Below are 26613 nucleotides of genomic sequence, written 5' to 3'. Positions count from 1 at the left end.
CACTGGACAAATGTGGTTTTTGAGCAAGTGCGACAGTGACAGCTGTTGAGACGTACTTTAATTTTACATTTAATTTTGTCATGCCCATTACAGGAATGTCATATTAGGAATCTGCAATCAATATTTTTAAAAGTTGGACACAATCAAGCCGGTGGCGCAAATCATACAACTTCTGACATGTGGACTACAGACAGCATCAAGTTTCTACCTGATTTCCAACAAAGTAGGGACATAAGGGGGTGTCTCAGTCACCTGTGGAATTCACGTATCTCATTGCTTAAGGATGGGCTAACACAAAAGACTTATGGAATTTCCAGACTACCTATTCTTATGCTTTATATTGGACAAAAGGGAAGATTGAAACTCAATTTGTGGCAGATGGAAGTGAATGGCGAGCATCAATTTTACAGCAAGACTACTAGTGTAGAAGTGCACATTTTTGTTAAATCACGTTGCACTGGGAGATTGCAGTCTGTGGAAACCTTACAATATGGAGGAGGTTAGACTCAAATCACAGCAACATCAGGACTTCCATGCTATTTTCTTGATATTGCAGTCAATTTCAGCAGAGTAGTAGATGTAAATGCTGAAAATTTTACTGTCATCAGCACCGCAAAATCCAGTTCATGACATCCAGAAATCATCTCCACTCACACATATCACAAGATAATGATTAGGAATTGTAATCTCTTTCCTATCCAGGGTCATAAAGCATTCGCTATTTTGAGATCAGTTAAATTGAGGACTTCAGGTTCCAACTAACTCTGCCTCTTGACCAAGTCTCTCGGCCAATCCATGGCCTCTGATTTTTCCACCATCCAGCCTTGAAGAGCAGAAATTTCCAAATGAATACTGGGGAAACAGAAGGTCCCTGCCAGAAACCTCCATCAATTCCATTCCCCCCCTCCCCACTCTGAGATTGCTGTTGTAAAAGGTCTGCACAATGTCTCATTTAACCCCAAGATGAGCTTCAATCGCATATCTACTCCATCACCAAGACTGCCTTCTTCCACCCCTGTAGTATTACCCACCTTCACCTCCTGCCTCAGCTCAACTTCTGCTGAAAACCTCACTCATGCCTTTGCTAGCTCTATACTTGTCCAACGTTCATTTGGCCAGCTTCCCATTTTGCACCATCCACAATAAGCTTAAACTTATCAAAAACACCGCTGCCTGTATTTTAACTCACTACATAAAGCCCCATTCACACATCACGACTATGCTACTGTCCTATTTTGGCCCCTGCTCTGGCAAAGTTGTGGTATCAAAATTTTGATTTTAGTTTTCAAATCCCTCCATGGTATTGGCTCTCTTCTACCTCTGTAATCTCCAAGAATCCTACAAGATATCTACACTCCTCCTTCAGCTAGCTGCCTTGGCCTTAGGCTCTGCAATTCCCTCCTTACCTTCTGCTTTCTACTCCTTATCGCCCATAAAATCTACCTCTTTGACCAAGCTTTCATTCACCTTTTCTAATTATCTTCTTATCTGACTCAGTATCAACATTTGTTAGGTTTCATCTTTACAACAAAAAGCACTGCAGAATCCAAAAAAACTATTTTCCCTTTCTAATGGTACCATATTTACACGTTAATAATATGTAAGTGCTGGGCATTTAATTGAGGGAGTGGTCAACATATCTGCTGATGCCAAGCTGATAAATCAAGTTGCTAGAGTTCTACGTTGTATGCCTGTTAAACACAGGCACCATTAATATATTGCACTCTTACTAACATACCAGGTATACTATAAAATAAAAGCCTACCTTTGTTTTCTTTTCCCAACTGGTCAGCTTGGTCCCACACTTCCGTGGCATACAGGAAATTGGATGTGACTTGAACGTAACTAGCTGCCATCTGATGGATTCTCTGCGGTATTGTGACCGAGGCAGAAGAACTACTGGAGGAAGTATTACTTCCAGAGGAGTAACTCCCAGTATTACCTGGAGAAAGTTTGGGAGAGACTGGAGATGGCGTACCTGCAGCTTTGCTAAGTAAAGAGGGAAAAAGAACTTTAAAAAAAAACTTTAAGCACCTTCAAAAATGGTAAAATAAAACAGCAAACTTCCAGAGTCAACCATTTAAGTAATTCTGGTTTAATTTCTAGTACTTTCCTTCCTCATCTTCTTGAGGATAGAGGTTTATTTTGTAGAAAAATTCTATAGATATCAGCTTCTCTGTGACTCCTCATCCAAGTGGCATAAGAGAATCAAATTAAAATACCAGCAACTTATTTGACAAGCAGCACCATAATCTTAAGTGGGGCACACAATGGCAGAGAAGGCACTGATGCTTAGAAATTATTATACTTGGAGTTGACTGATACAGAAGGCTTCTTCGGCTTTTCCAATACTTACCCCTTAAATAACTTTTCTATCTTTTTCAGGCAGCATAGCATTGTTGTTCAGTAATTTTATTACGAATAAAAAAAATGGAGGCATTATTCTAGAGAAAGGTTTTGACCTATTTCCCAAAGACCTGTGGTGAGAACTTCCATTAGGGCGAAGTCACATCAGATCGTATGTGGCTTGAAGTCACAGAGTTTAAACTCAACATTGGGCACAGTTTAAAAAGGCTCAGGGCTTCTTACAACTTAAACTTTATTTCAATAATTGTGATGTTTAAAATGAAATTGTCAAGAATGAACAACCATAGCAAAAACATAATCACAACATAAAATTCTTTGCGGTACATGAATTCTTAAATTAAGCAGGGTCTCAGGAAGGTTTTGTTTTCATATGCAAGGCAATCAAGCCTTTTTTTAAAAGCTTGTGTTGCTTTTTAATTATTTTGTCAGAATAAAGGTGTTCCAGAATGGTGGTGAATTCAGAAGCTAGTTATGTGATATGCCTTGCAATCCTGTTACACACCCGCAATCAAATCAGTTAAGAGGAGGAAGTGATGTTACTGGCAATTCAGAGGCCAAAGCTAATGCTCTGGGTGGGGGGTGGGGGGTTCTCTCTGCTCAAATCCTACCAAGGCAACTAATGGAATTTAAATTCAATGAATAAATCTGGAATTAAAAGGTAATTAAACCTCTGGATAAAAAAAAAATCTGGTTCAGTAACATTGTTTAGGCAAGGAAATCTGCCATTCTTACCTGGCCCAGCCTACATGCAACTCCAAACCTGCAGCAACTTGGCTGCCTCTCAACTGCCCTCTGAAATGGCCCAGCAAGCCACTTGGTTGTGTCAAATCACTACAGAAAAATTAATACAGCATAAATCTGGATGGACCATCCAGCATTGACCTAGGCACCAAAAATGCAAATGGCGCAGTATGCCAAAATTGGAAGACCTGTTCCATAAATTAGTCAAGCAATAGCCTGATGCTATAAGGTATGATTCCATGAATATGATTATGTCTCAGGCACCACTGAGGCGGCAACATAGTGTATATAGTCAGGAGAAGATTGCTCTGGGAGCCCTCACGTTGGCTTCGGATCCCATGAATATCATGGTATCAGGTCAAACGTGGGAGAGGAAACCTCCTGCTGATTACCAGCTACCAGCACTCTGCTCAGCTGATAAATCAGTACTGCTCCACGTTGAACATCAACTGGAAGTAGCATTGAGGTGGTAAGGGCACAGAATATACTCTGGGTGGGGGAAACTTAAATGTCCACCAAGAGTAGCTTGGTAACACCACTACTGGCCGCACCCTAAAGGATACAGCTGTTAGACTGGGTCTGAGGTAGGTAGTATGGGAACCAAGGTGAAAAACTTACTTGACTGTGACTGTATCAATTTGCCTGCCACAGATGCGTCTGTCTATGACAGTGTTAGTACAAGTGACCGCTGCACAGTCCTTATGAAGTCCCATCTTCACTTCGAGGATACCCTCCATCGTGCTGCATGGCACGACATCCGTGCTCAATGGGATAGATTTCAGACAGATCTAACTCCTTAAAATTGGGCAATCTACAAGGTGCTGTGCAGCAGCATCATGTTCAACCACAATCTATTACCTCACAGCCCACATATCTCCCAATCTACCATTACCATCAAGCCAGAGGATCAACCCTGCTTCAATGGGTGGAATAGGACAAGGAGCAGCACCAGGTGAACCTAAAATGAGATGTGAACCATGTGAAACTAAAAAAAAACAGGACTACTTGCACGTCAAACAATGGAAGCAACATATGATAATGGAGCAAAGCGATCCCAAAAAACAAAGGATCAGATCTAAATTCCACAGTCCTGTAACATCCAATCTTGAATGGTGATGCACAATTCAACAACTGGAGCAGAAGGCTCTACAAATATACACACCTTCAATGATGGGGAAGCCCAGCACATCAATATAAAACGCAAGGCTGAAGCATTCACAACTACCTCTAGCCAAAGGTGCCGAGTGGAGGACCCATCGGTGCTTCCTCCTGACGTTCCCAACATCAGATAGTAATCTTCTATCAATTTGATTCACTCCACATGATATCAAGAAATAGTAAAGGCACTGAATACTGCAAAGGGTCCTGACAACAGCATTGATTACCATCACTGAATCCCCCACTGGCACCTTGGGGGTTACCATAGAACAGAATCTGAACTGAACCAGCCATGTAAATATCATGGCTACAAAAACTGGTCAAAGACTGAAAATTCTGTGGTATATAATGCACTCTTGACTTCCTAAAGCCTGTCCACAAGTCAGGAGTGTGATAGAATACTTCTCCACTTGCCTGAATGAGTGCAGCTCCAAAAACACTTAAAAGCTTGACACCAGCCTGGTCAACTTGATTAGCACTCCACCCACCACCTTAAACATTTGCTTCCTCCTCAAGCAACACACAGTGGCAGCAGTGTGTACTCTCTTCAAGTTGCACCATAGCATCTCCCAAACCCGTGACTCCTACCACCTAGAAGGACAAGGACAGCAGATGCATGGGGCCACCAACTGCAACTTCAAGCCACACACGATCGAGACTTGGAACTAATATCATGATGCTTTCACTGTCGCTGAGTCAAAGTCCTGGAACTGCCTTCTTAATAGGTATCTGCACCACGTGGATTGCAGAAGTTCGAGAAGATGGCTCACCACCATCTTCAAGGGCAATGGATGCTGTCCTAGCCAGCATTATCCACATTCCATCAAAGAATAATTTAAAAATCAAGTAATTAAAATAGCTTACAGTGGCAATCATAATAGAGAGGAATTTAAAGAGTAAAGATGAATATTTAAGGAAATTGTTTAATGGCAGTGATTGGAAAATGCTGCATTTACATTTTTTTCATGAATACCTCCAGACCCCTTTGCTCTTCGCCCCATTTGTTCTTACAAAATTGTATCACTACAAATTAAACCCAAGAGTAATGATGACAATTTTTTTGCCTCAATAATGTCTGGGAGTTGAAATGCAGTTTCTACATGTGGTGGAGGCTTTCAAAACAAACTGGATAAGCACCTGCAGATACATTTTCAGGGTTATGGTAAAAGGGTGGCTGAACTGCCTTCAGAGAGGGCCACTTTGACTCCATGAGCCAAAGAGCCACCTTCTTTGCTGTGAACATTCTAAAATTGTATGAAGCTTTGGGAAATCCACATATGATGTGTCACATTACCTCTGGCTACTCTAGACATTATCTCTTCAAATAATTTTATATAGTAGTTAAGCACAATAGCCTTTCAGATTTTTTTGAAAATTTTTATATTGTATTTTGCATCTCCAGGTACTTATTTTTATATTATGTTAAATTGACTGGTCTATAAGTCCCAGGTATTTTTTCCATCTCTTATCCTGTATACAGAAACATTAGCTGTCTATCAGTTCTTTGGCACTATTAACTCTTGCATTGTATGTAAACTAGTGCCATTATCTTCTGTCTGGGCACATACCATCTGGACCTGGGGTTTCATTTGCCTAGTTTTGCTAGATTGTCAACTATTTTATTTCTTCATATCCCAACTGTATTAAGATTCTTCTTAAACTTACTCTTTGGTAGAGTTAGCTTTAATGTTTCTGCAATTTCTCTGTCGTTAGACATCTTGCTCATACTTTAGTAGCCCTATCCCTATATAGATTTATCACAGAATTCCAACAGTGCAGAAAGAGGCGATTCAGCCCAGTGAATCTACATCGACTCTCTGAAACAGCATCTTACTCAGGCCTATGCCATTGTCCTCCCACACTTTCCTCGAAACCTATTTGCCATGGCTAATCCACTTACCCTACACATCTTGGATATTAAGGGGCAGTTTAGCATGGCCAATCCATCTAATCCACACATCTGTGGACTATGGGAGGCAATCGGAGCACCTGGACAAAACCCACACAGACATGTCACAAACTCCACAGACAGTCACCCAAAGCCAGAACCAAACCCGGATTCTGTTGCTGAGAGGCAGCGGTACTAACCATTGTCAGTAAAAATTCATTAGCATCAATTATTCAAGTATGATAGCCAATTGTTTTATAGTCAACATTGCTTTTTGGAAACATACCATTTAGCACATTTAAAAATATCCACTGTGAGAGAGACAACCAAGTAAAGTTGACAGATTCAAAAACATAACAGGAATGATTCACACTCATCAACAGGCATACACACAGGAAAAATAAATTACCTTCCTACGCCAGGTGATTGAGCCTGCGCACTGTTATATGAATTCTAGAAAATAAAATTATTTAATATCACAGCAATGAAGTATCTAGATTAATAGCAGCCAAGTAAAATAAACTGGGTATAAAAGCTCCATAATAATTTACCTTGAGGTGTTCAGTCAATGTTTTGGAGTATTTTAATGCACTGTCTTTCTTCAGTTTAAACAACCTCATGTACAAAAGTGACTGACATCGGAGACTAGAAAACAATAACGTGAATTTTAACTTCATTGTTAACCAGAGGAATTTACTATTACATATTAATTGCTATTGCACATGTTTTTCTACTCTGATCAATTTTCAGCATGGACTAAATATTCAAATAATGACTTAACTAGTTTTCCCTTATTTATCTGTTTGCCTCAATTATCCCTTGTGATAAAGTTCCACTTTCTTAATGCTCCTTGGACAAATCACTCTCTTGAATTTGCTTTTAGATATCTTTCTGACAATCCTAGGTTTCAGCTCCTAATTTTAGACTTGCCGTCAACTGAAAATACCTTCTCCATCAAAATGCTTTCATAATTTAAGGCCTTGATTCAAGTCTCCCCCGCAGTCATCTCTCTTTGAGTAAAGAGCCCCTGACAAGTTTATTCTGTCAGTTCCAGTCTCATCCCCGTCATTTATTTTCTTGTTATAAACTGAAGTATCTTGTAGGGGATTTCAGGCATCAACCTGCATCCATATCAGGTTGAAAGTCCAACATAATCTCCCACACCTTATTAATAGTATTTAGATGTCATTCAACTCCAGTGCAAACCAAAAGCATCATTAGAAGGCATAAAAACAAAATAATTATTACCTCTGATTGTAAGTAATTATAAAACTAAAATGCGGTGCAGAAATATTAAAAATACAAGTTTATTATTACAACCCACCCATATAAAATAACCCCTCTGCCGATTACAGCATCAAGTAAATTTACAGGAGAATCCAGTAAGATTAGGACTGACAAAAATCCTTGCTAGCTCGCACAAATGTGTTAAGATCCAGACTGTACATTAAATAGAAGACTGTAATAACTTAAACCCACCACAAGACTGCCAGCTTTTTATCGGCTGCTGTAGCATCAGGTGCCATATGATTCTTTAATTTCATAGTGTATCTGGAAAGAAAAAGACAACTCTTGAAACAGAAAGAGAGGGGACAGATTTTCTTAAAAGCAACTCAGTCACATACAATTATAGGGAAAACAAAATGATATTTTGAAGTTCAGAGGTTTTACTTACTTTATTAGTTCTACAGTTTCAGCATACATAGGGAAAGGAGATTTGGCTTCTTGAGAATTACGTTCCAAAGCATTACCACACTCGATGAAAGACACAACAGCATCAAGGTAATACACCGCTTTTTCAAACCTGTCCGACTACAATCGACAAAACAGGAAGCAGTCAGAGCAGAAGTCCATGGAATAAATCAAAAGAGATATAAAAAAAATCAAGGTTTCATCAAGTCGTGTAGAGTACAAAAGCAAACAGTCAATGCTAAACCTATTGAAAACACTGGTTTAAGCAGCAAAAATATTGCGCCTAATTTTTAATGCCCAATTTGGGGATGAAGGTGAAGCCGTGGAAATGTTAGCAAAGTTTCATTAATATGCATCAGGGAAGAGGGGTTTTCATTACAAGGGGAAAGAAAAACTGGGGCTCTCCCAATTAGAAGTGAAGATCATATATACTTTTCAAATTAATGTTCAAAACTTTTACAGGATTTTGATAAAGTGGACAGATAAGAACTATTTTCACTGGAAGAGTAACTAAAGATGGTAATTTTAAGATATACATCAAAAGGGGATTCTTCATTGTGAATAGCGATGGAAGCAGAGTCTACAATACATTTGAAGGGAGGAGTGGAAAAGTATTTGAAGGGCAAAAATCTTAGGCAAAAATCAGGAGAATGGGATTGCATGGATAACTCAGAGCCAGGCAGCCCACTTCTGTCCTGAGAGTTTCTATAACTGTGTAGGACCACCAGAAATTAATACAAATAAAAGGAAACAAGGTTCTCCTTGAGGTGGGGAAAAATAAAACAGCTGTTTTTCCACCAAATACATAGAACACTTAAATAAAAAAAAGTTCCCATCAAGTGGACAGAAGTGCTGAGGACTGTACAAGATATTCTTTAATTCAGTAGTTTTCTAGCTTCTTTTTCTGGTCACATGCTTTTTACACATGGCCACTCCTCATGACCCACTGACCAGGCAAGCTCCGGTACTGCTACTACAGTCATAGTCAAAATGGAATTTACTGTACAAAAATATACCTTCTTACCTTTTCCTTTTATAAAGCACACATAACTTGAATTGTATCAGGAAATACTAAGCTTTTCCTCACGCTGGCTATGTTATTGTGTGAATCGAGAGATCCTCATTGTCATACTGCTTTCTATAAAATGCACACTATAAACAGAACATCCCGCTTTTTTGAACAGGATCACAGAACATCTCGTAATTTTGAACACAACGCTTAACATTTTGAACAGAACAAAAGAATATATGTTCTGAAAAAGAACCAGAGAACAACTCACTTTTTTTTTAAAGCAGGACACCCAGCACCCCATTTTCAACATCCCCGTGACCTTGCTCTAATTACCTGCTTTTAACATCTATTTTCAATAGTTAACTCTTTGCCAAATATCATCATACAACACTACTTCAGTAATTCTACCATCTCTAAAATGTGTCTTTCTACGACAAAGTTAAAATACTTAAATGACTTTGTAATAAACAGCAAATGTTGCTATTTACAATAATATATAAATTTCAAGCTCAATATTCCAGCTGAGATACTAATCAGCATTAATTAGCAGCTGCTTTACTAAACCTGTTATTACAATTGCAACCAAAAAAGCTGCCTATCATTCAAATACTGACCAATAGTTGCTTTTGAGTGGTGGAGGGAAATGCTGAAAATGGAAGAACAAGTATCAAATCACATCCAGGATTGCGTCTATACATGAAGGGATATGCTGTATGACAAACCAATCATTTGGGTGAGATGATTTGCTATGATGAGCAAACTGAGACACTGAATAGAATGAATCCTAGAAGGGTTACAGCATAGAAGATGCCATTCAGCCCAATGAACCTATGCTAGCTCTCTACAAGAGTAACTTAGCTATTGACACACTCCGATGCCCCCCACTCTTGTTTTTCAGACAGGAGGAAGGTGAAGCGGTGTTCTCTGGGGTCAGTACGATGACAACTGCTTTTCTTGATCCATGTTAATGACTTGAACTTGGGGTGTTCAAGGTACAATTTCAATACTTAGACAACACAAAATTTGGAAGTGTAGTGAACTGTGAGGATGATATTAATAAGACTTCCAAGTTTGCTTCTTTATACCTTATTGATATGAGCATTTCATTCCAGATTTTCTTAATTAAATTCAAACACACCTGCTTTGGTGGGATTTGACATCACATCTTTGGGTCCTCAGATGTCTGAGTTAATAGTCCAGTAACATGCTGCCATATGCAAATGCATCATCTGGACTCCAAATGTATAATATGTAATTTAGTTGCAAGAAAACTAGATAATGGCACTGGAAGACAAATCATTTGCTCTCTGTTGTTCAGATGTTTGTTACAAACTAAATAAGGTAAGCATCATTGTGAAGTACTTACCAAAGCATCTGCATTGTGCTTAAGCTTTTTTGCTTCCTGAAGATAATGATCTGCTGAATGCAGCCTAAGATAGAAAAAGACAAAATTAGTATTTCGTGTTTAGTGCTCTGCACAGTTCAAATTTGCAAAATGCTAGCATTATTGCACATTAACCATACTTCACATGCATGCCAATAATAATCAAATCCTCCAAGTTTTATTTGAAAACTTTTTTTGATGTTGCTTAGCATTGACAGAATAAAATTTAGTTTAAAATTTCACTGTGAAACGAGACATGGCCTAGATCTTGTGATCGACTGTGAAGCAATGCTGACTGAGACCGATGCCTGCAAAAATCAAGTCATCTCTGTGGCATGGATTTCCCATTTCCGGATATCAGCTTGAATCTGGCACCCTCAAGGGGAAGTCTAGGTCCAGCAACGGCGGCGTTATCAGGCAGAGTAAGCAACCAATTGCATTAAATACACTGAAATTTTTACTTTTCATTAAAATTTTAGAGTGTGCAATAAATGGTTTGCCATAAGGTAGAAGCTGAAATGTCAAACATTAAACACCTAAGGAATAGAGGAACTGAAGCAAACATTGATCCCTTAGAAGCAGACAGTGGAGAAATTGAGGAATGGGGAATTGGCAGAGACATAGATACCATGTATGCATTCAGTCTTCACAGTTGAAGACACAAGTTATATATCAGAAACAATGGATAACCTAGGAGCTAATAAGAATGAGGAAATTAAGGATATCCTCAGCAAAGAAAAAATATAAAGGAAGATGAGGGACTAAACTCTGACAAAATCACTAGGGCCTGGTGGCTTACATCCTATGGTTCTAAAAAAGATAGCTGCAGATGTAGTGAATGCATTGGTTAATTTTCCAAAATTCTCTAGATTCTGAAACATCCATGGGTACGAGTGAGGAGGAAATATAAGAACATAAGAAATAGGAGCAGGAGTCGGCCATCTAGCCCTTTGAGCCTGCCCCGCCATTCAATAAGATCATGGCCGATCTGAAGTGGCTCAGTTCCACTTTCCTGCTTTCTCCCCATAATCCTTAATTCCCTTGCCTACCAAAAACCTATCTACCCTTTTCTTAAAAATATTTAGCGAGGTATTCTCCACCACTTCAACGGGCAGAGAATTCCAGAGATTCACCACCCTTTGAGTGAAGAAGTTCCTCCTCAACTCCGTTCTAAACTGCCCCCCACTTATCTTGCGGTTGTGCCCTCTAGTCCTGCTGTCCTTTCTGAGCGGGAAGAATCTCTCTACCTCTACCCTCTCCATCCCTTTCATTATCTTATACATCTCTATAAGATCCCCCCTCATCCTTCTAAACTCCAACGAGTACAAGCCCAATCTATTCAGCCTCTCTTCATAGTTCAACCCCCTCATCTCCGGTATCAGCCTAGTGAACCTCCTCTGCGCCCCTTCCAAGGCCAAAATATCCTTGCGCAAGTGTGGTGACCAAAACTGCACACAGTACTCCAGCTGTGGTCTCACCAGTGCCCTGTACAGTTGCAGCAAGACCTCCCTGCTTTTATATTCTATCCCCCTCGCTATAAAGGCCAGCATCCCATTCGCCTTCCTGATCACCTGCAGACTGGGTTTTTGCGACTCATGCACAAGGACCCCCAGGTCCCTTTGCACCGTAGCATGCTGCAGCTTTTCACCCTTTAAATAGTAATCCCTCCTACTATCATTCCTGCCAAAGTGGAAAACCTCACACTTGCTAACATTGTACTCCATCTGCCAGGTCCTCGCCCATTTGCTTAGCCTATCTAGATCCCTCTGCAGACTTTCCATACCCTCCACACAATTTGCTTTTCCACTTATCTTTGTGTCATCAGCAAATTTCGACACCCTACACTCAGCCCGCTCCTCCAGATCATCTATATAAATGGTAAATAGTTGAGGCCCCAGCACCAATCCCTGCAGCACTCCACTAGTCACCAACCGCCAATCAGAATAGCACCCATTGATACCAACTCTCTGCCTCAAGAGAAAAGGAACGAGTAAGAGTAGAAGGTTTTTTCAAATTAGGACATCATGATCTGCACAGACTTGGAGGGCTGAAGGGCCTGTCCCTGTACTGTACTTTTGTTTGTTCTTTAATTCCAGTTAATGAAGTTAGCAAATATAACAGAGCTACTCAAGCAAAAAAGAACACACGTGTGTAGGCCAGTTAGCCTGAAATGTCATCAGAGAAATGCTGGGAGCTACTAAAGAAATCGTAATACACTGCAAAAAACATAGTATGGTTAGAACAAGGTAACATGGTTTTACTAAAGGGAAATCTTATTTGGCAAATTTATTAGTTTTTGAGGATGTAACTGGTAGAGTTAACGAGCGGGATAGATCAAGAGTAGAAATTCAAGAACCCAAAAAGGTTTCCAAGTACAATTAAAAAGAAAGAGCGATAGTCTAGTACAGATGTTGGAACCAAAGACCCAACAGCCTTGTCCTGACAACTAAAGGAGAAATGAAGGATAAAAACAGAAGAGGAAGAAGCAAAATTGCATGGATGGCTAACATTGGGACATGGACTAAGGCAGGCTTGAAGGAAGATAGGGAAGAAGACAATGGTAACTGCCCATTAAAGATATGGTGAAAACATACAAACAAACTAGTAGGGTAGATAAAGGGGAACCAGTAGCCACAGTATACTTGGTTTTCTAAAAGGCAATTAGAAAGTGCCACATAAAAGGTTACACAAGAGCTCATGGAGTTGAGGGTGTTATATTAACTTGTATGTAGGATTGGTTAGTGAGGATGAAGCAGAGAATAGAGGTAAATGGGGCAGTTTGAAGTTGGCAGACTGTGACCAGTGAAGTGCTACAAGGATCAGTGTTGAAGCCTTAGCTATTTATATTAATGGCTTAAACTTAAAGGAAGAAACAGAGCCACAGTATCTTGTTTTGTTGACAGTACACAACTAGGTGGGAATGCAAGCTGTTAGGAGGTCATAAACAGGTTGCAGAGTCGGAGACAGAGACGTAGACAAGTTGAGTAAAGTGGGCAAAAAGGTGGCAGATGAAGTATAATATGGGAAAGTATAGCACAATATGGGGAAGTGTGAAGTTATTATTCACTGAGTGTAAGAATAGAGGTTTTTTTTTGAAGGAAGCATGAAACTTGCAAATGCTGACATTCAGAGCAACTTGTGTGTATTTGTACAAGGGGCTAAGGTTAGCATAAAGGTATAGTTAAGCAGTTAGGAAGGGAAATGGCATGTTGATTTTTAATGCAAGAGGATTGGAATGCAAGAATAAGGAAATCTTGCCATAGTTGGATAGCAAAGTCAGGTCACACTAGTGCGTGCAAGTATACTCATTAAGTTGGGATGTAAGTGTTGTCCTCCGATGAGAGGCTGAGCAAGTTGTGCCTATATTCTCTGAAGTTTGGAAGAATGCGAGGTCATCTCACTGAAACATTCAAGATTATGAAGGGACTTGATGGTAGATACGAAGGTGTTTCCCCTCACTGGGTAATTTACTACAGAGGGCACAGTTTCAGGATAAAGGACCAAATGTTTAGGATGGCAATGAGGAGAAATTTCATCACTCAAAAGGGCTGTGGATTTCTAGAATTCTCTAGCCTTGAAGGTTATGGATGGGTCATCATTAAATATCGATAAGGCCGAGAGAGAAAGACTTTTGCTGTCTCAGGAAATCAATGATATGGGCAGTGGACGGGAAAGTGGAGCTGAGACCCAATACTAGCCACACTCGTATTGAATACCAGAGCATGTTCAAAGGGCCGTACAAAATAGAGAACATCAGTTTCATATGGATAATAAAAGATTGTAGGACTCCCGAGTATTTATACAACTCTATTTTTGGCAAACTTTAGTCAAATGGAAATTGAAACACTGTTAAAAATAATTGTGACAAAGAGGTCGAATGATATGTCAGTGATCGAATGCACAGCCAACGTGCAGTTAAGCACAATGAACACAAATCTTCTTAATTATGGAATGCAGAATAGAAATTGAATAAAATATGGCTGTTTTATTTGAGGGCACACTTCTTCTGCTAACTCTCCTCGGCTTTATTTTGAACTAGGAAACCAGGATGCGGGCCTATACTGCAAAGCAACACTAAGGCAAAAAACATTAAAACTGGCAGGGTAAACCATGAAATAATTAGGTGACACCAAACTTGGATTTTGATTGTTGAACGATTGTAGTAAGAAAGAGCTACTGAAGATGAGACTTTCCTCAGGTTGGGGGCTCTAGGAAAGAATATTCTAAAGTAGAGAATGAGTCTGAATTGCAAGATGTTGACACATGCTAACCCACTGCTACAGATGAGAAGAAAGACAAATAATTACAGTTCATCTAGTTCATTAAACAGAAGTCAATTACAACACCACGTGAACTTTATGATATAAAACATTTAATATTTCATACTTCTTAAAATCAGTATTGTTCTTGAGCGTTGAACAATTATTGAAATTTAGTTACATGGATTATCAGAGAGATGACCATTATACTTACCGTTCATCAAAGCTGAGTTTGGGCCTCCTTGGCTTTAAACCATCGCCTGATGGCGTTGATGACTGTAAAGGGTTCAAGGAGCTAACTGGGTTTTTCTCTTGTAACTATAAGTAAAACAAAATCAACTAACTGAACTGTGTACTTCAATAAACATTATAAGAGTTAGATGCACTAATCACATTATGGACACATATCAAGCATCACCTAACCATGATTCTGTCAACCTGAGCACAGTAAAAAGTCTGACAACACCAGGTTTTAGTCCAACCGATTTATTTGATAGTAAACGCACACGCTTTCGAGGTTTCCCTCTTCGTCAGGTGAATGGAGAGTTCTGGCCTCAGACAGAGCATATAAAGCACAGACAGTTTAGAGATTACTGATTAGATTGCGAATCTTTACACCTAACCTGCTGTTCAAGTCCTAAAGTGGCCGACAATGTGAGTGGAAGGAGCACTGATCACAGGTTAAAGAGATGTGTATTGTCTCCAGACAGCACAGTGAGTGAGGTTTTGAAGTCAACAGTTAACTTGAACGCAGAATCATGAAGACATGCATCAGGCATTTGTGAACTGCACCATACTGACATAGCACCTTGGTGCAATATTGTAATGTGATTAGATACTTAAATTTTGAAATTTAATACAATAACTTACTCTGTTTTCCTTAGGACGCAAGGTTGTTTTTTCTTCAGCCTTTTTATGCTTGGAAGATGAAGAATTGCTTTTGCTGCTATTACTACTGCTACTGTTCTGCTTTGTGTTACCAGTATTGCTCTTTGAGGTGGAGGTTTGATTGACAGTTTTCCTGCGACTTTGATGTTTGTGCTCGGTCTTGGGTGTTTTTTGTGCAGCACTTGCAGATGGAGAAGGCAGAGGCACATTTTCCCTTTCAGCAGTTGGTTTTGAAGAGCTGTGAAATTACATTGAATTAGTTTTACTCCTCTAGAATAAACAAATGCTAACATATTAAATTGCAGGCTCATACCCCACCAACTAAGGAATATTAAAACTACAGAAATCACCAGTGGTTGATGACCTATCTGCCCGACAATTGGTGTTTCTGTCAGGTTCCCTTATCAGTTTCTACACTCACCAGTTTCTGCATTTTAATCAAACATGTGCCACATTCTGTCCTGATGTGTATGCTTAACAATGAGGTCAATGTTAGCATAGTAAGCATCTGATCTTACGGTCAAGATGCTCATCAGAATTTATTTGAGTCCAATTTTAAAAAGAACCAATGACCGGAATGAAATATTGATGGTACTTTCTTCATGGTTAGGCCAGTGCTGAAAGACAGCAGCAGATTCTTAAAACAAGCATATGGTTGAAATTAAAAGCGAGTTAGGAAACTGACTGGGAAATGTTCAAGAGCATCATAACTCAAAATAGATGGATAACCCTCTCCTACATTTGACATTGTGGCTATTAGTCTAATTCAGATTTCAGTAGGGTGGAATGCTGATGCAGGTTACTGGAGAGTTTCCCTGCTCAGGAGGAATTTCTCATCAGTATGTCGATGGCCGACTAGAGAGGGGGCAAAACTTGACCTCCTCTAGGGAAATAAGAAAGGGCAGGTGACAGAAGTGTTAGTAAGGGATCACTTTGGAATCAGTGACCATAATTCTATTGGTTTTACGATAGCTATGGAGAATAATAGGTCTGGCCCAAAAGTTAAAATTTTAAATTGGGCAAGGCCAATTTTGATGGTATCAGGCAGGAACTTTCAAAAGTTAATTGAGGGAGTCTATAGGAAGGCAAAGGGACATCTGGTAAGTAGCACACTTTCAAAGGTGTGTTAACCAGGGTTCAGGGTAAACACATTCCTCTTAGAGTGAAGGGCAAGGCTGGCAGAAATAGGGAACCCTGGATAACTCAGTATATTGAGGCCCTGGTCAAGAAGAAGAAAGAGGCACATGACATGCACAGGCAGCTGGGATCAAGTAAATCCCTTGAAGAGTGCGGGGGCGTAGGAGTAGAGTTGAGAGAAATCAGAAGAACAAAAAGGGGACACAAGATTGTTTTGGCAGGTAAGGCAAAGGAGAATCCAAAGAGCTTCTACAAATACATAAAGAGCAAAAGCGTAACAAGGGACAGAGTAAGGCCTCTTAAGGATCAACAAGGTCATTTATGTGCTGATCCACAACAGAGGGCGAGATCCTAAATGAATATTTCTCATCAGTATTTACTGTTGAGAAAAGCATGGATGTTAGGAACTTGGGGAAATAAATAAGAACATAAGAAATAGGAGCAGGAGTAGGCCATCTAGCCCTTCGAGCCTGCCCCGCCATTCAATAAGATCATGGCTGATCTGTCGTGGCTCAGTTCCACATTCCCGCCCTCTCCCCATAACCCTTAATCCCCTCTCTTATCAAGAACCCATCAACCCGCTTCTTAAAAATATTTAGCGAGGCAGCCTCCACCACTTCAACGAGCAGAGAATTCCAGAGATTCACCACCCTTTGAGTGAAGAAGTTCCTCCTCAACTCCGTTCTAAACCACCTCCCCTTTATCTTGATGCTGTGCCCCCTAGTCCTACTGTCTTTTTTGAGCGGAAAGAGTCTCTCCACCTCTATCCTATCCATCCCATTCATCATCTTATACGTCTCAATGAGATCTCCCCTCATTCTTCTAAACTCTAACGAGTACAAGCCTAGTTTATTCAGCCTCTCCTCATAGCACAACCCCCTCAACTCCGGTATCAGCCTAGTAAACCGCCTCTGCACTCCCTCCAAGGCCAAAATATCCTTGCGCAGGTGCGGCGCCCAAAACTGCACACAGTACTCCAGCTGCGGCCTCACCAATGCCCTATACAGCTGCAGCAAGACCTCCCTACTTTTATATTCAATCCCCCTCGCTATGAAATAGCGATGCCTTGCGGAGCGTACATATTACAGAGGTGGTGGTGCTGGAAGACTTGAAGCGCATCAAGGCAGATAAATCCCCGGGACCGATGAAGTGTATCCCAGGACATTGTGGGAGGCTAGGGAAGTAATTGCGAGTCCCCTAGCAGTGATATTTGAATCATCGATAGTCAATGGTAAGGTGCCTGAAGATTGGAGAGTGGCAAATGTTGTGCATTTGTTTAAAAGGGCTGCAGGGAAAAATCTGGGAATTACAGGCCAGTGAGCCTCTCATTTGCGGTGGGTAAATTGTTGTAAGGTGTTTTGACAGACAGGATCTACAGGCATTTAAAGACGCAAGGACTGATTAGCGACAGGATATTTTGGCCTTGGAGGGAGTGCAGAGGAGGTTTACTAGGCTGATACCGGAGTTGAGGGGGTTGAGCTATGAGGAGAGGCTGAATAAACTAGGCTTGTACTCGTTAGAGTTTAGAAGAATGAGGGGAGATCTCATTGAGACGTATAAGATGATGAATGGGATGGATAGGATAGAGGTGGAGAGACTCTTCCTGCTCAGAAAGGACAGTAGGACTAGGGGGCACAGCCTCAAGATAAAGGTGGGGGGGGGGGGTGCGCGGTTTAGAACGGAGTTGAGGAGGAATTTCTTCACTCAAAGGGTGGTGAATCTCTGGAATTCTCTGCCCGTTGAGGTGGTGGAGGCTGCCTCGCTAAATATTTTTAAGATGCGGGTTGATAGGTTTTTGATAAGTGAGGGGATTAAGGGTTATGGGGAGAGGGCGGGAATGTGGAACTGAGCCACGACAGATCAGCCATGATCTTATTGAATGGCGGGGCAGGCTCGAAGGGCTGGATGGCCTACTCCTGCTCCTATTTCTTATGTTCTTATGTTCAGTCAGCATAGCTTTGAGAGTGGAAAATCATGTCTCACAAATTTGATTGAGTTTTTTGAAGGGATAACCAAAAAGGTAGATGAGGGCAGTGGAGTTGATGTTGTCTACGTGGACTTTAGCAAGGGCTTTGACAAGGTACCACATGGTAGATTGTTACATCAGGTTAAATCTCACAGGATCCTGGGTGAGGTATCTAAATGGATACAAAATTGGCTTGATGACAGAAGGCAGAGAGGGTGGTTGTAGAGAGTTATTTTTCAAACTGGACGCCTGTATCTAATGGTGTGCCTCAGGGATCAGTGCTGGGCCCACTGTTATTTGTTATATATTAATGATTTGGATGAGAATATAGGAGGCATGGTTAGTAAGTTTGCAGATGACACTAAGATTGGTGGCATAGTGGGCAGTGAAGAAAGTTACCTCTAATTACAATGGGGTCTTGATCAATTGGGCCAGTAGGTTGACGAATGGCAGACGGAGTTTAATTTAGACAAATGCATTTTGGTAGATTGAACCAGGGCAGGAATCACTTAATGGCAGGGGGTTGGGGAAAGTTACAGAATAAAGAGATCTAGAGGTACATGTTCATAGCTTCTTGAAAATGGAGTCACAGGTGGACAGAGCAATGGAGAAGACATTTGGCATGCTTGGTTTCATCAGTCAGAACACTGAATACAGGAGTTGAAATGTCTTGTTGAAGTTGTACAAGACATTGGTAAGGCCACACTTGGAATACTGTGTGCAATTCTGGTCACCCTATTATAGAAAAGATATTATTAAACTAGAAAGAGTGCAGAAAGGATTTACTAGGATGCTACTGGGACTTGATAGATTGAGTTAAAAGGGCAGGCTGGATAGACTGGGACTTACTTCTCTGGAGCGTGGGAGACTGAGGGCTATAAAATAATGAGGGGCCTAGATCAGCTAGACAGTCAATATCTTCTCCCAAGGGTAGGGGAGTCTAAAACTAGAGGGCATAGGTTTAAGGTGAGAGGGGAGAGATACAGAAGTGTCCAAAGGGGAAATTTTTTCACAGAGCGGTGAGTGTCTGGAACAAGCTGCCAGAGGTGGTCGTAGAGGCAGGTACAATTTTGTCCTTTTAAAAGCATTGAAACAATTACATGGGTACAATGCATATAGAGGGATATGGACCAAATGCGGGCAATTGGGATTAGTTTAGGGGCTTTTAAAAAAAGGTGGCATGGACAAGTTGGGCCAAGGGGCCTGTTTTCAAGTTGTAAACCACTACGACTAATTCCAATGTGTGATATACTGTGTGCACTGGCCTTCCCATGAAAATTCCAAACTAACTATGCAGTATGAAAACTCCAGAATACTCGTACATAGAATCTGTCATTGTGTTTCAAAAATATAATCTTAATTTCAGTTATGTCATGTAATCACAATGATACAGGTGTCGCTTTGGTATTATTCTTTCATGGGATGCAGGCATTGCTGGCTAGGCCAGCAATTTTGTACTCATCTGTAACTACACTTGAGAAGGTGGTAGTGACCTGCTTTCTTGAACCACTGTTGTCCATGTGGTGTAGGTACACTTAGTGCTGTTTCGAAGTTCCAGCATTTTGATCCAGTGACAGTGAAGAATGGTGATATAGTTCCAAACCAGGATGGCTTGGAGAGGAACTTGCAGCTGGTGGTATTCCCATGCAACATCTGCCCTCATCTTGCTAGGTGGTAGCAGTCTCATGTTTGGAAAGGCCTGTTGAAGGAGCCTTGGTGAACTATCATAGTGCATCCTACAGATAGCATACACTGCTGCCACTGTTCATCAGTGGTGGAGGGAGAGGATGCTGTGAGTGAGTGGTGAATGGCGTGCCAATCAATGCTTTGTCCTGCATAGTGTGAACCTTGAGTGTTGTCGGACTCATCCAGGCAAGGAGAGAGTATTCTATCACACTCTTGACTTGTGTCTTGGAGATGGTGGAGGGGCTTTGGGGAGTGAAAAGGAGAGTTACCTTCTGCAGAATTTCCACACTCTGAGCTGCTTTGGCAGCTATATGTACTGTGATTATCAATCTCATTGATGATTGGAACAGGATTGGAATAATATACAGACAAGTGGAAGCAATGGAGAAATGAAAAGGGAAAAACAGAATGAGGACAAAAGACTCCTTCTCCAGAATGCTCCTTGTCCTAAAGTTCACTGTGTGATGCAAGATGACAAAATAAAAATGGGATGATCTTCTACAATGGCAACCAAACACAACATCTCTAAGACTTCCTTAAATTTGCCTGCTGGATGAGGCAGTAGAGGATGTTGGTTATGAACACAGAACTATATCTCACTTTAAATAGCTGTATTCAGCTGAGGCCAAATTGGTGAAAATGAAATGTTCAAAAAATTTGTAATGGTGGGAAAAGGTTAACTGGTGAATGCATCTAAAATAAGTTAATCCATAGCACTCACTCTTTACTGCTGGAGGGCTTGTGGTTAGAATTGCTCCTTTCTTCTGCTTTCGGCCTTTTGTTTTCACAACTCTCATTTTCCCCATCGTTCTGTGCAAACATGCAAAATAATCATCAAAATTTCGAAAATTTACATTGATTGCAGTTTTGCACTGATTAATGCACAACATAAACAATACTTTGCAACATTCCAATACTTCAATGTCATTTAGAATATCACATATCTCCTTAGATACATGGGATCCAAGTTGAATGTAAATTGCAGGAAGCAAAATGTAATGGTTAATGTTAGACTGATCGGCTGTGCTAAATTGCTCCTTGTGTGTCAGGGGACTAGCAGGGTAAATTTGTGGAGTCATGGGGGGGTAAGGAATTGCTGTTGGCGCAGGCTTGACGGCTTGAATGGCCTGCTCCTCCACTGTAGAAATTCTATGATTCTAATGTGTGTATTTGTGACTGGAAAGCTGTTTTCAGTAGGGGTCAGTACGAGATGCCTTGCTGTTTGTGACATATATCAATGATTTGAACTTGAATGCAGTGGGTATGACTAAGTTTACAGATGATATAAAAATTTGCCATTGTTGGGACAAAGAGAAAACTGTTGATAACGTGCAGGGAAATACCAATGGACTGTTCAGGTGGACAGAACAGCGATAAATGGAGTTCAATTTGGAGAAGTGTGAGGTAATGCATAAGAAGGGAGAAAAGGTAAAGGAATACACAAGTGGCAGAAAACCTGCGTGTAGAGGAACAGAGGGACTTTGGAGTACATGTCCACAGATTACTGAATTTGTATAAATAAGTAGATAAGGTGATCAATAAAGCAAAAAGGACACTTGCCTTTATGAACAGAGCAATGGAATCTAACACCTGGGAGATTATGCCAGAACCATATAAAACACTGGTTAGACCATAAAGGTGTGATTGGCCGATAGTGGAGATTAACAAAAATGTTGCCTGGATTGGAAAACTTTTAAGTCTGAAGAAAATTGGATAGGCTGGGTTGTTTTCTTTGAAACAAAAGAGGTCAAGGGAGGCCTAACTGAAGTGTACCGAATTATGAGGGATTGAGATAAGAGTGGATAGGAATGCCTTATTCCTCTTGGTTGAGGGGTACATTAACCACAGGGTATAAATTAGGATAAAACATGAGAAGTTTTGAGGGGATTAAATGAGAACGCTCTTCACATGGAGGGTGGCAGGGATCTGGAATTCACTGTTTGAAATGGTGGTAAAGATAGAATTCCTCATTCGAGTATTAAAAAGTACTCAAATATGTATTTGAGGTGCTGTAAATTACAAGGCTATGGATCAAGAGCTGAAAGGATTGGGCAGGACGGCAACATGATGAACTAAATGGCCTCTTTCTGTAAATGTCTGATTCTATAATGCCAGCAGGATTATAAAAGTATAAAGAACAAGGAAAATTTTCACTTAATTTTCTTGCAGCATTTTAAGTTTTACAATCCTAAATTTGAAATGGTTTTCATCTTTGAAAATTGTGGCAAATCTGGCACTAGTTGTATGGACAGTTGAACAAGCCTTTTCAGATAGGGAAGGAGATTAAAGTGTGATCTTGGAAGAAACATTAAAGAGGCTAAGAATGTTACTTTTCAATCTAAAAAGGCATTTTCTCTCCTAGCCAAGTTTAATTGTAGCATTAAACTTATTCTAGGCTGTTACTATTGCTGCTCGTAACCTGTTGTAAATACCTAGCTTTCTAGGGTATACCCGGTGTCCTAGATTTTGTTTCTATACTCAGTCAGTGCAAGGTTAACAGCATTTTCCACTTGAGGTGATTAAGGAGAGATGGGAGGAATTAATTCAAAGCAGAGCAAATTCCCAGAAACAACGATGTGGCAATGAGTATTTAATCTATTTTCATGAAGTTGGTTGAGGAATAAACATTGGATAGGACACTAAGGATTATCTCCCTGTGCCTCAAGAGTGCTGTGGGATCTTTTCCGTCCAGCTGAGAAAGCAGACATAATTACAGCTTAATATCACAGTTGAAAGATGACATCTGACAGTGCAGCACTCCACTGGTGCTGCATTGGTTTGTCAGCCTTTGTTTTTGTGCTTCAAGTCCTAGAGTGGGTCTTGAACAAACAACCCTCTGATTCAGAGATGAGTGCTATCAACTGAACGATAACTGACACTAAAAAGAATGGTATGACACACATTCTTTTGAAAAGTCATGTGATGGAGCCAATACTACAGTTGAAAGTCTTGATTGTAAACAAAATTGAACTACTTCTACATCGTCATTTAGTCCATCTCTAAATGCATGGTAGAATGAATCAAAAACATCCTACCACTCACCTTATGTTTTCGCTTGCCTTTATTTGATTTTTTTTCAGTAGACTTTGGAGTGTCTCGCATGTGCCTATCCAAAGAGATCTCCTTGTCCACTTTGGGTTGCTCAGTTTCCTTACGAGGTGATTCAGGTTTCCTAGATAACAGACTTAAGTCAATTCTAACAATGAGTGAAGTAATGTTACGATATTTATCGTCAACATCACTCAATGGTGAAAGGAGTTCTTTCTCTTCCATAGGAGAGAAAAGCCTTTGCCGAAAAAAACTGTCTTCCCCATCAACAGAGGATTTATGGACAGGAGTCCTATTATTCTCAGAATACTTTGGAGTTTGGGAAGCAGGAGGGAGAGCTTCACTTTGCTCAGAATCAGAGGAAGACAAGTCTGTTTCAACATACTCCCTTGATTTCTGAGGCGTTTTATTGGCACTCTTGTGTTTTCTTTTTTCAATAGTTATCCTGGTAGAGGACTTGGATTCTCTCTTTGTGCTGGGTTTTCTAGAACCCTTTGTAGCAGCTTTATGACGGTTTGCAGGAATAGGAGTTGCTCGATCAGAAGTGGGTTCACTTTCAACTTTTAGCCCTCCTCTTGGTTCCTCAGTTACAGCTGGTCGCTCTGCTTTCTTTGGCTGCTTTTTACCAACCGTCTTCCTCTGTGCATTGCCATCACTTTGGGCTGGTGACTTTTGGCGACTTCGCGTTTCTGACCCTTTCTGTGCATTTCTTGAATCCCTCCCAGGAGTAGCTGTGCTTACATCCTTGGATCCACCTGGATCCTCGTATGTGACACTCTGGTCTCGGTTCTCCTTCTTGTAACTGTGACTCTGTGATGACTGAATATGACTGTCCACAGATGAAGCTGGTGAGACTTTGTGAGAATTCACCTTGTTCAGCCAATTGTCCAACTGCCACTTACTTGAAGGGGGTGGTTCAGGCTGGAACAGAAAAGAACAGAATTTTAAATTGAGGTTCATAGACTTAAAAATTAGGAATAAAGTGGATGAGCTGGTGGCGCAGATCAACACAAATGGATATGATCTGGTGGCCGTTACAGAGACGTGGCTGCAAGGTGACAGGGACTGGGAGCTGAATGTCCAGGGGTATCAAGTATTTAGGAAGGATAGGCAGGAGGGAAAAGGGGGGGGGGGGGCGCGTAGCTCTGCTGATTAAGGATAGCATCAGGGTGGTAGCAAGGGATGATATTGGAGCCAAGGAGCAGAACGTGGAATCGTTGTGGGTAGAGATTAGGAACAGCAAAGGGAGGAAGATGCTGGTGGGTGTCGTCTATAGGCCCCCGAATAATGATCTGGAGGTGGGGCGGGCTGTTAACGCGCAAATAAGTGCGGCGTGCAGGAATGGGACGGCCGTAGTTATGGGGGATTTCAATCTGCATATTGATTGGTCGACCCATGTTGGACGCGGTGGGCTCGAGGAGTTGTTCTTGGAATGCTGCCGGGATAGTTTCCTGGAATAGTGTGTGTTGGAGCTGACGAGGGAGCGAGCTATCTTGGATCTGGTGCTATGTAATGACGCAGGTAGAATTAGGGAACTTGCGGTGAAGGATCCTCTTGGGGAGAGTGATCATTGTATGGTGGAGTTTCTGGTGCAGATGGAGGAGGAGAAAGTGGGCTCCCGAACACGCGTCCTTTGTTTGAACAGAGCGGAGTACGGTAGGATGAGAGAAGAATTGGCGAATGTGGACTGGGGGAGCGCGTTGGAAGGTAGGTCTGCTGAGGAACAGTGGAGGATCTTTAAGGAGATCTTTCTTGGTACTCAGCAGAAATTTATTCCTTTGGTCAAAAAGGACTGTAGGAGGAGAGGTAATAAGCCGTGGATAACGAAGGAGGTGAAGGAAAGTGTTAAATTAAAAGCGGAGGAATTTAGAGTAGCTAAGAGTAGTGGGCGAGAAGAGGATTGGGAGAGGTTTAAATGTCAACAAAGATTGACAAAGAAGTTGATAAAGAAGGGTAGGAGAAACTATGAAGCTGGGCTAACGCTTAATATAAAAAAAGGATAGCAAGAGTTTTTATAAGTATATAAAAAGGAAGAGGCTGGCTACGGTGAACGTTGGTCCCTTAGAGGATGAGAAGGGGGACTTAGCGGTAGGGGATGGGGATATGGCTGAGGTCTTGAACAACTTTTTTGTTTCGGTCTTCACGGAGGAGGACGTGAATAATTTGCCGGATGTTAGAGATGGAAAGGTGGTAGGACTGGAGGGTCTCGATGACATTACTGTTACTAGAGAGGTGGTGCTCGACAGACTGGAGGGGCTGATTGTGGACAAGTCGCCAGGACTGGATGGAATGCATCCGAGGGTTCTGAAAGAAATGGCGGAGGTGATAGTGGATGCCTTGGTGGTTATTTTCCAGACGTCACTGGATTCCGGGGAAGTGCCGGAAGATTGGAAAACGGCTAATGTTACGCCGTTGTTTAAGAAGGGTGCCAGGCAAAAGGCAGGGAATTATAGGCCGGTTAGTTTAACGTCTGTTGTAGGTAAAATGTTAGAATCCGTCATCAAGGAGGAAATAGCGAGGCATCTTGAGGGGAACTGCTTGATAGAGCAGACGCAGCACAGTTTCGCTAAAGGGAAGTCGTGTCTGACAAATTTACTGGAGTTCTATGAGGATGTGTCTAGGGCAGTGGATAGAGGAGAGCCGGTGGATGTGGTCTTTCTTGATTTTCAGAAGGTGTTTGACAAGGTACCTCACAAGAGATTATTGCAGAAGGTCAGGGGGCATGGAATTGGGGGTAGGGTGTTAGTGTGGATAGAGGACTGGTTGTCAAATAGGAGGCAGAGCGTGGGGGTCAATGGGTGCTATTCGGATTGGCGGATGGTGACTAGTGGAGTGCTCCAGGGGTCGGTGCTGGGGCCTCAGCTATTTACCATTTATACAGATGATCTGGAGGAGGGAACCGAGTGTAGGGTGTCGAAATTTGCTGATGACACCAAGATTGGTGGAAAGGCAAATTGTGCGGAGGGTGTGGAGAGTCTACAGAAGGATCTAGATAGGCTGGGCAAATGGGCCAGGAAATGGCAAATGGAATTTAATGTTGGCAAGTGCGAGGTGGTACACTTTGGTTGGAATAATGGTAGGAAGGATTATTACTTGCGTGGAGAAAAACTGCAGCAGGCGACGGTGCAGAGGGACCTCGGGGTCCTTGTGCATGAGGCGCAAAAACCCAGCTTGCAGGTGCAGCAGGTGGTCAGGAAGGCGAATGGGATGCTGGCCTTCATTGCGAGGGGGATTGAATATACAAGTAGGGAGGTCTTGCTGCGGCTGTATAGGGCATTGGTGAGGCCGCAGCTGAAGTACTGTGTGCAGTTTTGGGCGCCGTACTTACGCAAGGATATTTTGGCCTTGGAGGGAATGCAGAGGAGGTTTACTAGGATGATGCCGGAG

General features: G+C 41.4%; 1 protein-coding gene across 6 annotated transcripts in view; it reads right to left on the bottom strand.

Moving 5' to 3' along the window:
- The window catches only part of aff4 (AF4/FMR2 family, member 4), a 103816-nt gene that overhangs the window by 5855 nt on the left and 71348 nt on the right, over positions 1 to 26613 (bottom strand). For all 6 annotated transcript variants that reach the window (XM_080201365.1, XM_080201366.1, XM_080201368.1 and 3 more), the window contains 10 exons: positions 23221 to 24147; positions 20900 to 20988; positions 15372 to 15627; positions 14716 to 14819; positions 10225 to 10288; positions 7830 to 7966; positions 7634 to 7705; positions 6706 to 6799; positions 6564 to 6607; positions 1766 to 1989 (listed from right to left, as the gene is read on the bottom strand). In XM_080201365.1, coding sequence (XP_080057491.1) covers positions 1766 to 1989; positions 6564 to 6607; positions 6706 to 6799; positions 7634 to 7705; positions 7830 to 7966; positions 10225 to 10288; positions 14716 to 14819; positions 15372 to 15627; positions 20900 to 20988; positions 23221 to 24147 — 2011 coding nt within the window. The remainder of the gene's footprint in view (positions 1 to 1765; positions 1990 to 6563; positions 6608 to 6705; positions 6800 to 7633; positions 7706 to 7829; positions 7967 to 10224; positions 10289 to 14715; positions 14820 to 15371; positions 15628 to 20899; positions 20989 to 23220; positions 24148 to 26613) is intronic.

The sequence above is a fragment of the Carcharhinus amblyrhynchos genome, chromosome 13 (genome assembly GCF_965287045.1).
Source record: "Carcharhinus amblyrhynchos chromosome 13, sCarAmb.v2.hapA, whole genome shotgun sequence".
In the NCBI taxonomy this organism is placed as follows: Eukaryota; Metazoa; Chordata; class Chondrichthyes; order Carcharhiniformes; family Carcharhinidae; genus Carcharhinus; species Carcharhinus amblyrhynchos.
The sequence above is the reverse complement of the archived record's forward strand: the minus strand, read 5'-3'. Positions and strand labels throughout refer to the sequence as shown.